The sequence below is a fragment of the Equus asinus genome, chromosome 2 (assembly GCF_041296235.1).
Source record: "Equus asinus isolate D_3611 breed Donkey chromosome 2, EquAss-T2T_v2, whole genome shotgun sequence".
Taxonomy (NCBI): domain Eukaryota; kingdom Metazoa; phylum Chordata; class Mammalia; order Perissodactyla; family Equidae; genus Equus; species Equus asinus.
The window spans coordinates 28,502,787-28,518,397 of NC_091791.1; the positions used below are offsets into that span (position 1 = coordinate 28,502,787).

General features: G+C 39.5%; 1 protein-coding gene across 5 annotated transcripts in view; it reads left to right on the forward strand.

Moving 5' to 3' along the window:
* Window positions 1-15,611, forward strand: part of FBXW4 (F-box and WD repeat domain containing 4) — a 78,272-nt gene that overhangs the window by 4,454 nt on the left and 58,207 nt on the right. For all 5 annotated transcript variants that reach the window (XR_011494273.1, XM_044752272.2, XM_044752260.2 and 2 more), the window contains exon 2: window positions 13,535-13,630. Coding sequence is in view for 4 of the 5 variants with exons in the window: in XM_044752272.2 (XP_044608207.2) it covers window positions 13,535-13,630 (96 nt within the window). In the remaining variant the exon portion in view is untranslated. The remainder of the gene's footprint in view (window positions 1-13,534; window positions 13,631-15,611) is intronic.

The following is a 15,611-nucleotide window of genomic DNA, read 5'->3' on the forward strand; positions in this document are numbered from 1 at the left end:
AACCACAAACAAATAATTTGCTTCCCTTTAGGCCTCTTGCCCAAATAGTGATCACCAGTAGGTATCCTGAGCTTTTTTTTTTTTTTTTAAGTGCACACAAAGACAGTTTGAGTCAGTCATCTGGTTTAAAATCAGTTTCGTTTGAAGGTTTTATGAAGCCTGGGGGACTAGAACTATCTTTAATATAAAAATCAAGGAAATGTTTCATATAGCAGGCTTTTAAGTTTCCCCTAAAGAGTAGGGGGAAAACTAACCTAGTTCAGTCTTCAAGAAGAAAACAGAGAAATTTAACTCTGTCAGTTTATACTGTAGGCTAAATGCAAGAAGTTAGACAGACGGTGTGACGGAAGTGCTATCTGCAAATTCTGATACTGGAAATTAACAGGAATGGAAAGAAAAAAGTGTGTGTGTAAATCTTTGTGTGTGTGTTTTTTTGATACTTTTGCCAGTCTTATATTAAAGAGAACTTACTTGATCCTCTTCCTCCCAAATTAACTCCTACATGTTTTCAAACTTGAATTTTATTTTAAATATCCTTTGAGCAATACCTGGGTGCTCTCTTGCATTTGGCTGTGATAGATTTGCCTAGAATTAACAAATAGGTGTTTAAGGAGTAAGGCTCTGAGGTGTTTGCCCTGGCATGTACATTCATTCCTCAGCCAGGGGCTTGTGGGCTTGGAGCTCTTTGAGGCTGGGCGCTGGGGTATCTATTTCAGTGATGATTAACGTCCAGAGTGGTGAGATGGACACAGATAAGCAGAGTGTGTTTGTTTGTTTTAAAATGATTGTGCCTAAGAGCATTTTTTTGTCCCAGAAAGCATAAAGTTTCCTTTCCTGACTCTGAATGGAGAAGGCATTGCTGACTGGTTACATTTAAGGTCTAAACAGTGATTTTCAGAAAACAATTAGCAACTTAAAGTAGTTTTGGCTTTCTCCTTCACCTTTCTGCCTTACCTAGGAAGGGGAGTCACTTACTTGTGCTCCAGTTCATTGAAAGGTTTTATCTATGGATGTATTTATCTTTAGCCATATTGGAAAGCCTTATTTTTAATGGTTTTGTGAGTTAATAAAAGTTGAGTTCAGTTTACATACTTAAAATAAATAAAACAATACACCTGTGGAAGCAGGAAATATCTAACACAGTCAGTACCTCCACATGCAAACTGGGAGAATGGAAGAGTTCTTTCTTCCAAGACTGGGAGCGTATAGAAGCTGCTTATAGCCTTTCCAGTCTTGTAAAACTTGAATAGTAGGGGATGAATTTCCTAGCTTTCAAGGCAGAAGCATGGAGAAACCCAAAGTCCTCAGAATCTGCAAGATAAACAATTCATATTGGAATGAAATCTCTGAAAATATTTCAATACTCCATACTTTCAGTTTTCTGTGTCTGGCAGCTTCACCTTAGGTAAAGATTTTGCCTGAGCTGCGGAAATCAAACTGACAGTGAGGCTACGGGCGAAGCATTCAGATTTAAAAAAAAATTATTTTTGAGTACTTGACATAGAAAAGAATTACCTTAGTTTGACAACTTAATTCTGGGTTGACTCTGGCATTGGATTAGTTTCTGGTCCTGACTCATAACTGGGGAACAGGGAGAAATTCAGGGAGACTCTTCTTGAGGCCAGGCTCCAGTAAGTTTTTAAAATTTAAGATAGGATCGACTGTTTGAAAAAATGAGGAGAAAGTTGAGTTTTGAATTTTTAGTGAAAATTGGCATGCCCCTCACTTTGATCTACAGAAACAGACTTTTGCTAAGTGCCAGCATTATCTCAGGTGTGTCAACCATCTGATGATGTTGAGAATCCAAAGATTTGGTTTATTCTTGAGGAAAGTCCCTTCTATTCAGCAGTCTTGCTCGGATTTGAACAGGATTCAGATGGAACTCCAGTTGTAATCAACAGAAGCAAGATGGTTGTGCTAATTAAGAATGTGTTTATGAGTCCTGAATCATGTAAATACTTGAACTGTATCTAAAACCAAGTATGAGACTATCTGGAGGAAGAATTTATCTCTTGTTAGAGGTTTGGCTGCCTTGTCTCTGCTTTGAGTCGGTTCTTCATTATATCCAGACTGTCTACATTGCCGTCCCTGGAAGTCTGGGCCACCCAATGGGCCACTGTGCCTGCCCCTCTTTAGCCTACAATTAATTGCCAGTACATTCTTTCTTCTTCTCCTTCTTTTTTGGTATTTGACATGAGCTCAAATTGCTGAGAAAGGTGACAACTGTGAAATGAAGACAGGGCTTGGAGACACCTTAAAAAATACATGCAACGGCCACTAAATGACAAGAGCAGACTGCCAGGCTCTTTCAAAACATCACCACGTCTGTTGACTTTCCATTCCTTGTCCACAGCACAAAATTGGAGGTCAAAGAATCATAGGCGTTAGAGATGGAAAAGACATTTGGGGTCAGCCAGTTCATCCCTCTGCCTTCTCTTGCCCCTGATTCCAAATCATTCTTTACATTATATTTTCTCCCCCAGCTCTTGTACAGTTTTCACGGTCTTCACTCAACCCGGCTGTCACCTTTGGGGAACAATGCTGGAGGCTCTGTCCAGTTTCTCCTCGGCAAAGAGAGATATTGCCTCTCCCCCCAATTGACATTCGTGAACTTCTTTGTTGGTGGTCTCAGCTGAGAGGCAGAAGTCTAACTGGAAGTCTTTCTGCTGCCTGGTGATGGGCCTTTTCTAGATAGAACCGAGATGCATTTAGTATATGATGATGTTGGGGAAGGGGAAAAAGGCTGGGGTACAGTGGAGCCATTGCTGAATTTGTTCCTAGACTTGTGTTTTTCAAGGCTCTTGACCTGAAAGGAGATTTGTATGTGTGTGTGTATGACGAGTATGGTACTGGGGAGGTGGACCAAGACAGGGAATTATACTAGACAGGAGTTTGGTAAGAACCCTAACTTGGAAATTGGTGGATTAAACAAAGAGTACTAGTCTTGTGAGTAGTGGAAGATTATTTCAAGAAATGCATGTCAGGGAAGAAATAGAGTAGTAGCTTACTGTATGGAAGTTTCATCTTAGAGTCAAGTTGAGGAGAACAGATGGGCTGGAGGCAAGTATTTTGGACTAGGGGACACTGTTCCTTTTGGGGTCTCCCCTTGCTTTAAGAAAGTAGAGAAAGGGAAGTCTTATGCTCACTGGCTGCCTGGTTTGGCGGGGGGAATGGTCCTTTTTAGAGGCAGCTTTGGAAGGTTACCCCCAGCTTCCCCTCTTGTTCCAGCAGCTGTTGGGAGCAGTCCGAAGAGGGTATTATATTTCTTCTGGTAACTCTGCCAAGAATGAGAGGAAATCCACAATCTGTGGGCTTTTGGGGGAGGGGGGGATGGGGATGGGGTGGCAGGTGATGGGACAGGGAAATTAAATTGTTATATGGTAAATATGTTGAGATACTTTTCCTGGAAAGCTGCTTCATTGAAAAGAATGCTATTTCCCCTGCTCACTAACTCTGTAATGGGTTCTTTCTCTGTAGAGAAAGGGAAATAGTCTTCTTCCAGTACTTTTTCTTTTTTCCCTGTAGCTCCAGCTTTGACCTCCCATGTTTCTTTGAGTTTTCCTTGAGTCCATATTGAAAAGGTGTGTCGAGATTCAGACACAGGTGGTGTGTGTGCTTGAGAGGGGCCTCCCTCCAGAAGTGAGTTACTAAAGAAGAACCTCTCATTCATCCCTTATCTTGGCTGCAGTTTGGCTTTATCATAATGGCCTAGAAACTGGAGATGTAAAAACTTTCTGAGTGGTGTCTGGTTCATGTTCTCTCCATCCCTTCTTCTAGGCTGAAAGGGCACCAGGGATTTTGAAGCCTGGCCACTTGGGCTGAGAACCTGTTTTTTTTTTTTTTTTTTTTTTAAAGATTTTATTTTTTCCTTTTTCTCCCCAAAGCCCCCCCAGTACATAGTTGTGTATTCTTCGTTGTGGGTTCTTCTAGTTGTGGCATGTGGGACGCTGCCTCAGCGTGGTCTGATGAGCAGTGCCATGTCCGCGCCCAGGATTCGAACTAACGAAACACTGGGCCGCCTGCAGTGGAGCGCGTGAACTTAACCACTCGGCCACGGGGCCAGCCCCTGAGAACCTGTTTTGGTGATTAATATAGAACACCGTTGCAAGATTAAAAACAATAAAAAACAACCCCGAGAAGCAGAGCAGTGTAATTGTTCCTCACATTTCAGATGGGGAGCCCAGGGAAAAGTCAATTTGAAGGTATGAGGGCAAAGTCCCCTCTGCGTCTGCTAGTGTCTAATTCATGACTCAGAGGATGGCCTGTTCACAAAGAATAGGGGCATCTTTCTTGCTGTTTATTCTCAGAAAGTGCTAGATCAGTCTTTCTGAAAGTTGTATTGTGGAATTCTTGCAAAACTGATTCTGTGATCACTTGAGTGTGGGAAATGCTGTACTTCACATCTTCTTTCTTGGGAATTAATTTAAATTAATTTAATTGGTAAATTAAAGGCACTGAGAAGTCCTGTGATAGACAGACCTGTTTAATTTTGTTTCAGCCAGCATTGTCCAAAATGTTTTGACCATAAAATTCTGTTTTTTCCTGCTTAATATCTCTTAACGTCTTGCAGAACACACACACTGGCCAAGTACCCTGCAAATACAGAACTTGCCCAGTAGCAGGAGGGAATGGGTATGAATGTGAACACGGCCCTAAATCCTAGGCTCATGTAAAGAATCAGGGTTATGCCCAGTGCTTCTGAAACTGCTTTAGACAGCTCTGACATGTGGGTGCCACATTAAGTTATTTTATCTGCTCAGATTCCTTCCCTCAAGCCTCTCTAGCATAAGAATTTGGAGTCCTTGGTTGAATTCCTGAAGATGTGGTGTGTTACACATTTTTAGGAAGGGCTGTTGGAGCTTGAAGGTAGTGCGTCCAGGCTCCTGAAGATCCTCAGGCACTGCTGAAAGGGTGACTTGCCAGAGGGAGAACTCTACTTTGGAGAACTTGCTTAAGCAGTCCCTGAGCGGTATCTATCAAAATACCTGTTACTCTAGGAACATGGTTCTCACCTTTTGTCTAAGACATAGTTTTGTATGATGTTAGAATTTTTGATAGTATATTAAGGAATTAAAAGGCGAATGTCTTTTTTCAATAAAGCAAGTTTCAGAAAACCTGTCTATTTACTTGTTCACTGTCTGGTACGTTACTGTTTGAGTAGAACTATTTCCTGCCCTTGTTCTCTCATATCCTTTGAGGTAAAGTTATATATGTTCCTCTAAACATGCAATTTTCCTCTTATTTGCAGTAAATTGTGTCATGAGCCACATTGTGGCTCAGTGGTGTGTCTGACAGAAATCTTCATAAAAGTGTAGATCTTTAGTTGAATGGAAATAAAATCTATTAATTGTTTAAAATTTGCTGGCACAGTTATTCAGGGTTCCTGGGGTACCAGTGCTTTGTAGCATGTTGGTTGAGATCCACTTTTAGACGTACTGAAAGGTTTAAGACTCGATCCTATGGAATTTATGATTATATTGGACACATAAGACATATAGCTGCGAAAAGCTAACAATGCCTAGGTTTATGGTAGGTTCAGTCTAAGGGTTCACATGAGAGGGGGAGGAATGTGGAGGAATCAGGGAAGTAGAGGCTTAAGCTGGATCTTGAAGAATGGGAGAATTTGACTAGTGCGCAGAAGAGAGAAGCAAGCATTTGTCAGGGACAAAGGTAGGCTGGTGCTGGCAATATAGGAGAAGGTATGGGAATAGGAATGAATGTAGAAGAAATGAGCTTGGCGGGAGTTCACTTGCATAGTGTGGAGCCATGGAGGTGAGGTTGAATGAGTAAGGTAAGTTGACATTTGGAGGCCTTTCAAGGGAGATGTGGATCTGCTCCATGCTCTCGTTGAGCATAGTCTGTCCTCGTGCTGGCATATTTCCCACAATCTCACTTTACCCTGGGTGTTGGGGCTATTCCACATTCCCTGCCCAGAAGGGTAAGCAGTTTAACAAAATATAACAATCTTTTTGAACCTTAATTATAGACCTTTGCTGCTGAGGCCATTGGAGGATTTAGCCTCATGCAAGTATAAATTAAGAGTTAGAAGTTTCTTGTCTTGAGCTGTTTAAATACTTGTACTTTAAAGCCAAATTCTTAGTATTGGTAGTAGAGCTGGTGGATACAAGCGATATGGGGGAAAATCTGCTTTCTAGAGACCAAGAAGATCCAAGAAATCAAGAGACAGTGTTGAGTTAAAATTCCAGTCCCCTAAGCATCGTTTTGCATAGCCCTGTCCCCCCTTGAGATGGCCTTGTTCTACACTTGTGGACAGATACCCTCTCCTGAATTCCCAAGGCGACAGGAAATTATGTTTATGGAAATCATGCCAGTCATGCCGGTAGGCGGCATCAGTGGCATGAAGGGAATCAAACTTCGAGATGGGGCAGGGAGGGAGGTTGATTTGTGATCCAGGAGTCTTCTGATCTTAGAGACCATATGGGTTTAAGACGTCTGCAATACACCCACACTCCCCTCTTCTTCATCCCCCAGCCATTTTTCTTCAGACTGGGTTTCTTTTAATTTGCTTTTGGTTTGGGGTATGAGCGAGGAGAGGTGAAATGAAAGGGGACTCTAGATAACTTCCTAGATTAATTTCTGTTCCTCTGGACTCACTTGTTGCCAAGATTTTAAGGAGCCTGATAGCTTACCGTGGGTACATGTTGTGTTGTTTTTGTTTAAAATAGGTCATGCACCCAGGAATGCAGTCAAACTATAATGGTGACTAAGTGCCGGAAAGCTGAGAGGGAGGGGGCCCAAGTGGAAAAATGAGCCTGAGGCAAGAGAAGGAGGGCTGGGAAAATGGAAGTTCCACCAGGCCCACAGCCAGGTTAGAGATTCCTCCGCACATTAACAGCCCTGCAAGAGGTTTATTTTCAGGGCACGAAGCATTTTGGGGAGAAGCACCCCCACTTTACACCAGTAACTGTATTGGAGAAACAGCCAACCAGAGAGCTGCATCGCATTTCAAGGATGGGAACGAGGGTCCTTATTGAATTCCCAGGGGCACCTGTTCCTGTCTTCTCAGGCACTTCTACTGACCCCCTTTCACTGGACTGTTTTCAGAGAAAGAAGATTTTTTTATTCGTTCTGATTTTTCGAGTGTTCGAGCCAGTAAGAATATAGACACGATTTGGCCACCAGGGAGGGAAACTAACCAGAGACGATTGACCAAACACAAGGGATGGAAAAGCTGAGCTGTTAAGGTGCTTTTAACAAAGTGGTGCTATTTCTCAAGGAAAAGCCAAATGAGATGGTTTTAAAAAGTTGAAGTTTGATTTGAAAGACCAGAGCCAAGTATTTTGATGATGGTGTTGGTTGTGAGAGAGGACGCCTGCACCTGCTGTTTGGCAGCAGCTTCTAAAGTTCAACTTTGAAAGTTTCTTGTTGCTGTGATCGGGCCCTCAGGGTAGTGCTTTGACCCTTAGTAAAGTGTCACCAAATAGCAGCTAAGTAACCAGAGAGATGAGAGAAGCACTGTCCTTATCCCAATTCAGGAAATATATTCTTTTCCCCCTTTTTTCCTTCTGCTATTATCCAGAATATTCCATTTTTGGTTTCATCTCCGCATATTAATTTAGACCTCACTCAAGAGGAGAAGTTGACTACAAACGATCTCTTCGTTAATGTCTGGGAGGGATTTGCAGATAAGTTTTGGCAGAGAGTCTAATCTTTTTCTTTAAGAGTTCAGTTCTTTTGGTCCATCCTAGTGACTGTGTTTTACTTCCTCAGTTCTCTGTCCAGCTGGTGGTGTAGATTGTTCTCTAGCAATGTGAAACCAAGGGCCACATTCACCCAATGGATGAATTCAGTAATGTATTTTAGCTTTAGATGTGTACACCCAAATCCTAATTATTCAGCCTGAAAGAAGACTAAATTTCACTTTAGAAGAACAATTTCTAATAGAATTAAATTAGGAGGAAAACAGATGATTATTGGATTAGCTTCAGCAATGACACCATTAATGGATATTAACTACTATATATATTTATGTAAAAATAACTAACCTTTTTGTAGTGATTTACAACTTATACTGTGCTTTGTTTTGGTTGTTATCTTTGAAACACCACAATTGTGTGAAATATCCTTATTTCATAGATGAAGAAATTGCCAATTAGAGAAGTTAGGTAACCAGGGTTGTATAATTAGTAAGAGACAGAATTGGGATTCAGATCCAGTTTCCTAAGTCTGCATTCTGTGCTTTTTCCACAACTTCTTTAATCTACTATTTAGTTAAAGGTAAATTGGAAGACCTAACTGTCAATAATTATGATATATTAAAAAAAATTTCTTACTTCCTAAAGTACCATCTGTTTACCTCTTCTGACCTGTTATGTACGGAGACATAATTTTATGTAGTGTCTCTTCACGTCTACCTTTGTAAATTTGACTTAGTTTTAAAATTACCATTACTCGTTATATTCATTTCCAAAATATTTTGCAGTCCTCACATTTGTAATTTCTCATGGCAATATATTCCATTGTATTAGTATACCATTCTCCCCCACACAAAGACATTTGGGCTGTTTCCAGATTTTAGCTCTAATATATAGCTGCAACTATAAATATCTTAGTAAAAAATATGTTTTTCTTCTGAATGATTTCTTTGTGATATAGTGCCCAAAGTGGGAGTGCTGGGTCAGAAGTTGTCATTTAACAACTGTTCTTGACAGGATCCCTTTCTGAAGGGCTGTCCCAGCGTGCTACCAGCAATATATAACCAAACCCAAACCCTTCTCTCAAACCAAGGCTAATGTCTAGTTTTTCCACTTAATAGATGTGAGGTGGTACTTGAAGAATTCTGTTAATGAGCATGTTTGTAAACGATTATTATTGCAGGACATTTTCCCAGCGTTTTATCATGTGAGTACTGTGGGGCTGTTCTTATCCGCTTTTACGGGGTATTGGAGACAGAGTGTTATCCTCATAGATTATTTATCAGCACCCTAAAAGTTTTAGGGATAAAACTTATACCTACAGTATTAATTGTTAATTTTCCCCTACTCTGTTTCTTTCACTTTAATCTCTTTTTTTCTTCTATGCAGTATTTAAAATTTAAATACTTTAAACTCTTCTAGTTAAAAAACTCTTTTAAATGCACTCTTTCATTTTTTTGGAATTTATTATATTGTGATATGAGATGGTAATTTAAATCGGGTTTTTGCTCTATTGACATCCAGTTTTCTCAACAGCCTTATTATTTTAATGAGTATTTTTCTCTTTACCAAAAATTACATTGTAGAAAAATTGGAAAATACACAAAAACACGAAGAAAATAAAAATACCTAAAGTTGCCTATGCACAGTTAACCATTTTAGACTACTGTATCCTTCCAGTGTTCTTTCTAGGCATGTATATTCTTTTCCCTCCCTCCTTTCTGATAAAGTTGGGAACATGCTATGCAAACCCAAGAGCACTAATTAAGTTGTGATTTCTTTCTTGACTTTCAAATTTTCCTTTGTTATTTATATTAAGTTCATATCAGTTTGGTTAATTTCTGGCTTTCTTTTTTAAAATTGAAAGACAGTTTTCTTATTTCCAATGTCCTCTATTTGGACAGAATGCAGGAAGTATAATCGCTCTATCACCAAAACGCTTATTGATACTTACTTTGCATAAGGCATTGGGTAAATGAGAACGGTGCCTGGCACATCCTAAGCACCATATTAAATGTTTGTTAAATAAATTATCTTTGGAATCACGATCCAGAGCAATTATAGCATTCTAAATAATTTTTAAATAGTATTCAGTTGGGTTAACTAAACTTTACTTACTTTGTTGAAAGATTTTCAGAGGTAAGATTTGAAATAAAAATATATTTTGGGTTAACTTTCCTTTAGCCAGAAAATTGTAACAGGAAGACCTTTCCTAAACATTGACTGTCTTTAAAGTGTTTCAAAAGATTAACATGAAATTATGGATATATAAAAATTAAAAATGCATGGATAAAAACTAAAAATTAAGTGAAAAGAAAATAATAAATTGGAAAAAAATTGACAACACAGAATATATAAAGAGTCTTTGCGAACTCATGAGAAAAAGACCATGAACCTAATAGAAAGAGGGACAAAGGTCCTGAACAAGCATTTCACAGAAGAAGTGCTAATGGCTTTCAACCATATGACCAGATATTCAGTTTTATCCATAATTAGAAAAAATACATGTTTAAACAACAGGGAGGAATCTTTTTTTTACTTCTTGGAATGGCAAAGATAAAAAGAAAAATAAACAATGTCAAGATCATGAAAAATAAGGAGAGACTGAGAAACTGCTATAGACACAGGAGATTAAGGAGACATGATAATTAAATACAATGTGGATGCTAGATGGGATCCTGGGACAGAGAAAGACATTAGTGGAGAAATTGATGAACTTTGATAAAATCTGGAGTTTAGTTAATAGTAGTGTACCAGTGTTCATTTCTTAGTTTTGACAAATATGGTTGTGTAAGACATTAATGTTGGGGAAGCCTAGTGAAGGGTATATGGGAACTCTGTACAATCTTTGCAACTTTTCTGGAAATATAAAATTATTCCAAAGTTAAAAAAAATCAAGATATTCAGAAATAAACACCCTAATATTTTATTGGAAGTGTAAGTTGGTATAACTTCTTTTGGATGACAATTTGGTAGTATCTATCAAAATAAAAAATATTTTCCTTTGACCCGTTCAATACGATTTCTAATAATTTTTTTCTCTAGATATATTCTCACACATAATTTGAGGTATAAAGATATTTATTGTTTTTAATAGCTGAAGCCTGGGAACCTTTTAAATTGATTAAAATGATGATTGAGTCACACAATGGAATTCTATGCAGCTGTAAAAGAGAATGAGATGAATCTAAATGTACCAATATGAGGGCCGGCCTGGTGGCATAGTGGTTAGGTTCAGGAGCTCCACTTCGCAGGCCCTCGGTTCGCAGGCTGAGATCTCAGGTGCTGACCTAGCACCTGTGGTCAAACCACGCTGTGTTGGCATCCCACATAAAAGAGAGGAAGATTGGCACAGATGTTAGTGACATTCTTCCTCACACACACAAAAAGTATTGATATGGAATGATCCCCAAGACTTACTGTTAAGTGAAGAAAGCAAAGAGTAGAATAATATACTACTACTTTTTAAATCAAAAAGTGAGTTTATGTATAAATACACACACACCAATATATGAATCTACCCTGTATATATTGTACTGTTGCCTCTGGGGAGGGTCTCAGCCAGGAGTGAGAATGACTTACTTTTGCATTGTTAACCTTTTATACTATTGGCATTTTTTTTTTTACCGTGTGCATTTATTACTTTCTTAACCAAAAGTAATTATGCTATACAAATTAATAAATGAAATGAGGCCGGGAGGCAGAGTTATCATTTATCCAGGAATGGATTGGGTCTCTCTCTTTCTGCTTGCCAAAACCATTCTTTCTAACCTGTATCTGTTACAATCGTGAAAGCAGGACTTGCTTGCTGTCTTTTAGTAAAGGGTGATAAATGTGAAGGTGTAGTAGAAATGAAGAAACGTGTCTCTCTCCTTTTCTCAGTGGACATGGCAGTGGTCACTCTGCGTCCTGAGCAGTGTACCTTGTATTGTCCAGTGGAGCAAACCAAGGAGACCCAGGGGGGATGTGGGGGCCCAAAATAGAATTTTCAAATTCTTGCTCACAGTTTCAAAATTCTGTCCAAAGGTGCAGTTTCAAAGGGACTTTGAGCCCTTCTCCCTACCCCCTGCTGCTCCAACCCACCCCCAAACTATGCCATTCCTACTGCTAGTGTGCTCCCTTATTTCTTACTATTCTAACTTTCCTCATCCAAAAAGTACTATTGACACTCCCCTCCAACATTTTTTAAATGAAAAATTTAAATCATAGAAAACTTGAATGAATTTTTCAGTGAACACTCATACACCCCTCATCTAGATCCTACACTTAACATTTTACTGTATTTGCTTTATTACGCATTTCAAAATGAGTTACAGATATCAGTACACTTCACCCCTAAACACTTCTGCATGCATGCGCATCAGTGACTAGAGTGTATTAGTTTATGGTTCTTTTTTTCTTTTTTAAAGATTTTATTTTTTCCTTTTCTCCCCAAAGACCCCCGGTACATAGTTGTGTATTTTTAGTTGTGGGTCCTTCTAGTTGTGGCATTTGGGATGCTGCCTCAGCATGGCCTGGCGAGCGGTGCCATGTCCACACCCAGGATCCAAACTGGCGAAACCCTGGGCTGCTGAAGCAGTGTGCATGAACTTAACCACTCGGCCACAGGGCCTGCCCCAGGTTCTTTTTTTTTTTTTTTTTAAGAAAAATTTATATACAGTGAAATGCTCAAATTTTAAGTGTATCATTTGATTTGTTTTTGACAAATGCATACACACCTGTGTAACCCAAATTCCTTCAAGATTTAGATATACGATGTTACCCAGAAAGTTTCCACATGTTCCTTCCCAGTCAATCGCTGTCCCTACTAGGAAATCACTGTTCTGATTTTTCCACCATAGATTAGCTATCCTTCTCCTCAAACTTCACATAAGTGGAATCAAACGATACGAACTCTTTTGTGTAAAATTTTTTTCATTCAGCGTGTTTTTGAGATTCACCCACATTACTGTGTGTATCAATATTTCTTTCCTTTTTATTGTTGAGTAGCATTCCATTGTATGACTATACACTGTGGTGTGTTTATCCATCCTCCTGTTGATGGATGCCTGGGCTGTTTACAACTTTTGGCTATTATGACTAAAATTCCTAAGACTGTTTTTGTGTACTTATGCTTTCATTTCTCTTGGGTAATTGCTAGGTCATAGAGTAGGTTTATGTTCAGGTTTATAACAAACTGTTAGACCTTTTCCCAAAATGGCTGTACCATTTTGCTTTCCCACCAAGCATATAGGAGAGTTCCTTCTTGACCTTCAAAATATATATATACATATACAGAGAGGATTTCCTCATATTTTCTGGATATAAGCCCTTTGTCAAATATACATTTTGTGAATATTTTCTCCCAGACCATGGCTTGTGTATTCATTTTGGTGAGCAGAAGTTTTTAATTTTGATGAAGTCTAATTTATTGAATTTTTATTGTACATTATTGCTTTCTTTGTCTTAAGAAAGCTTTGCCTACCCCCTAAGCCACAGAGATATTTTTATGTATTTTCTTCTAACAGCTTTATAGTTTTAGGTTTTATGTTTAGGTCTGTGATCTATTTTGAGTTAATTTTTCTGTATGATGTGAGGTAGGGGTCAGGGTTCGTTTTTTTCCCTTGTGGATAGCCGGTGGTTCCAGGACTCATTGTCATCCTTTCTCCATTAGATTGCTTTGATGTCACTATAGACACTTTAAAGGCAGGCTGTTCTCCTGGGCTTTCTTGGTTATCCTAGTATCGAGAGAGAAGAGTTACTCCTTTCTTGTCTCCTACCCCATTTACCTATGTCCAGATATATTCTGGATTTTCCCGAGTCCTGACTTGTAAACCTATGGAATTTTCTCTGGTTGGCAATGCGTTGTAGTGACTGGATTATCTGTTGTGTCTGGACAGGATGCCCAGTGTACCAGTGAAGGAACGGGTGAAGGTGTCTCAGAACTGGAAGTTAGGGCACTGCCGAGAGGGGATTCTGCTGAAGTGGAGATGCAGGTAAGCAGCCTCTTGACTCTTTTAAATCTACCTGGGACAGAAAAGCATGCTGGGGAAGTGGAAAATCTAGTCCTAGCTAGAGTGTCAATATGCCTGTCTTGGGTGGTGTGGCACTGGTGATCCTTTAAACACCACAAAGAGGGCATCAGAGGGACTTTTTTTCACATTTAAAAAAAGGATGACAAAAAATGTATTTTAACAAATTCCATATTTTTTATAATTATAAAAATAATATATGTTTATTCTAGAAATTTGAAAAAAATAGAAAACTTTAAAGAAGAAAATAAAACTTACCTGCTATCCTACCACTCAGAAGTAACCACTGTTAGTGTATCTCATCAAAAGAAATAAATGAAGCCGATATTTCAACTCATCTAGTTTTACAATGTTTCTTTAAATCTTCTGTTCTAGGGAGTTAAACCTTTACTCTTGGCTTCCTGTAGCCTTCTCCCCTACTTTATTGCAAGTCAAAATAGGATGTAAATGTTTGGATATATATGTTACAGGAGTTAGAGCTTAGAAAAAGTGCCAGGAAATTTAGATAATGGCTTTGGAACTGTTAACCCCACAAATTTTATGCTTCATTGATGCTAAATTATTTCGTAGTTATTATTTGACTCCCTACCGAAAAAGTGCAGCGTGTTGATTGGTTGGAATAGATAGGAAGCATCATGATTCCTCACTGTAGGTTGACCTGTCCCTGTGCTGATAGGTACAGGTAGTCTTCTTCATCTGATGCCTCTTTCTCTCTTGCTTGTATCCAGTTTCTGCTGGTTTCACTGACATCATTCGCTAGGAATTATGTGGTGGTGGTGATGGGAAAGAAACTACAGGGCAGAAAGATGGAATTTTATGATGACAGACTTTACCCTCAGCTTCCGCCTTTTGCCTTTAAATGCCAAAGAGTAGAGTTAATTTCTCTATCAAGGTTTTGTCCCTCACATCTTTTTGGGCTGGTTTCAAGCAGTTTGGCAAATAAACACACAAAACTGTTAGCTGGCTTCCCTGGGATTCTCCACTGTTCACCTGGCATGAACCTGGTTGACCTGGTTTCTTGTCCTAGACAAATGGCTGTTTACCAGATGGCTCTAAACATATGAATTCCAAGCCCCAATGAGTGCCACAAACTCGTGCAAGGGGATGTTGACGAGGAATGTGCAGAATGGGTGAGAATGTAGGCATCTATACACACTACACATGTTCCATATAATATATGCGCACACTTGTAAAACCTCATGAACAGAAACTCAGTTACTACAAAGTCCAAGCTGCATTTAATGGCCCGTCAAGTCAATTTGCAGAACTTTTCCACCTTCCCATGACGCTTGTATTAAAGAGTCTGGGGAAGAAACAGAGCCCAGTTTGCTCAGACAGACTTGGCAGTGGGAGATGATGACTCTGTAAATGGGGCTGAATCCGCCTTCCCTATGCTTTGCTCGGGACTTGGTAGCTCCAGGACCCCTATGTAGAGTAGGACAGGCAGCTGGGATGTCTGCCTTGGGAAGGGGGTTAGTCCCCACACAGAGCCTGGTCTCTGGCAGAGTCTTCTTTCTTCTTAAGGCTTACTCCGTGCCGTGGGACTGGCCTGTGGCTTTTAACCTTTCTTCTTCCTGCCAGATTGCAGAGGAAATCTTTAACCATTTGTGGATTTCTCTTATCAGCTGCCTATGAGAGCTGACTATTTCTCTGTAGCCCCGGAACTATAGTAGACTGCTATGGAGCTGTGTTTTTCCATTGCCACACTTACCTTCTAATACAGAAATGTAGATTTCCCCTGTGAGGATCCAGGTATCTAATCAGTACATTAGCCTCCTGTCCTAAATGGCTTATTCTTTTCACTTATAAACAGGGCTCTAGAAGGATGAGAGATTGGGGCATCCCTGGGCTCTCTCTTCTCTTTTCTCTGTCACACCTTAACTGATCTGTTGGGACAGAGGTATGAATGGGAGTCTTGGAACCTTGAAACTTATCACTTACACTT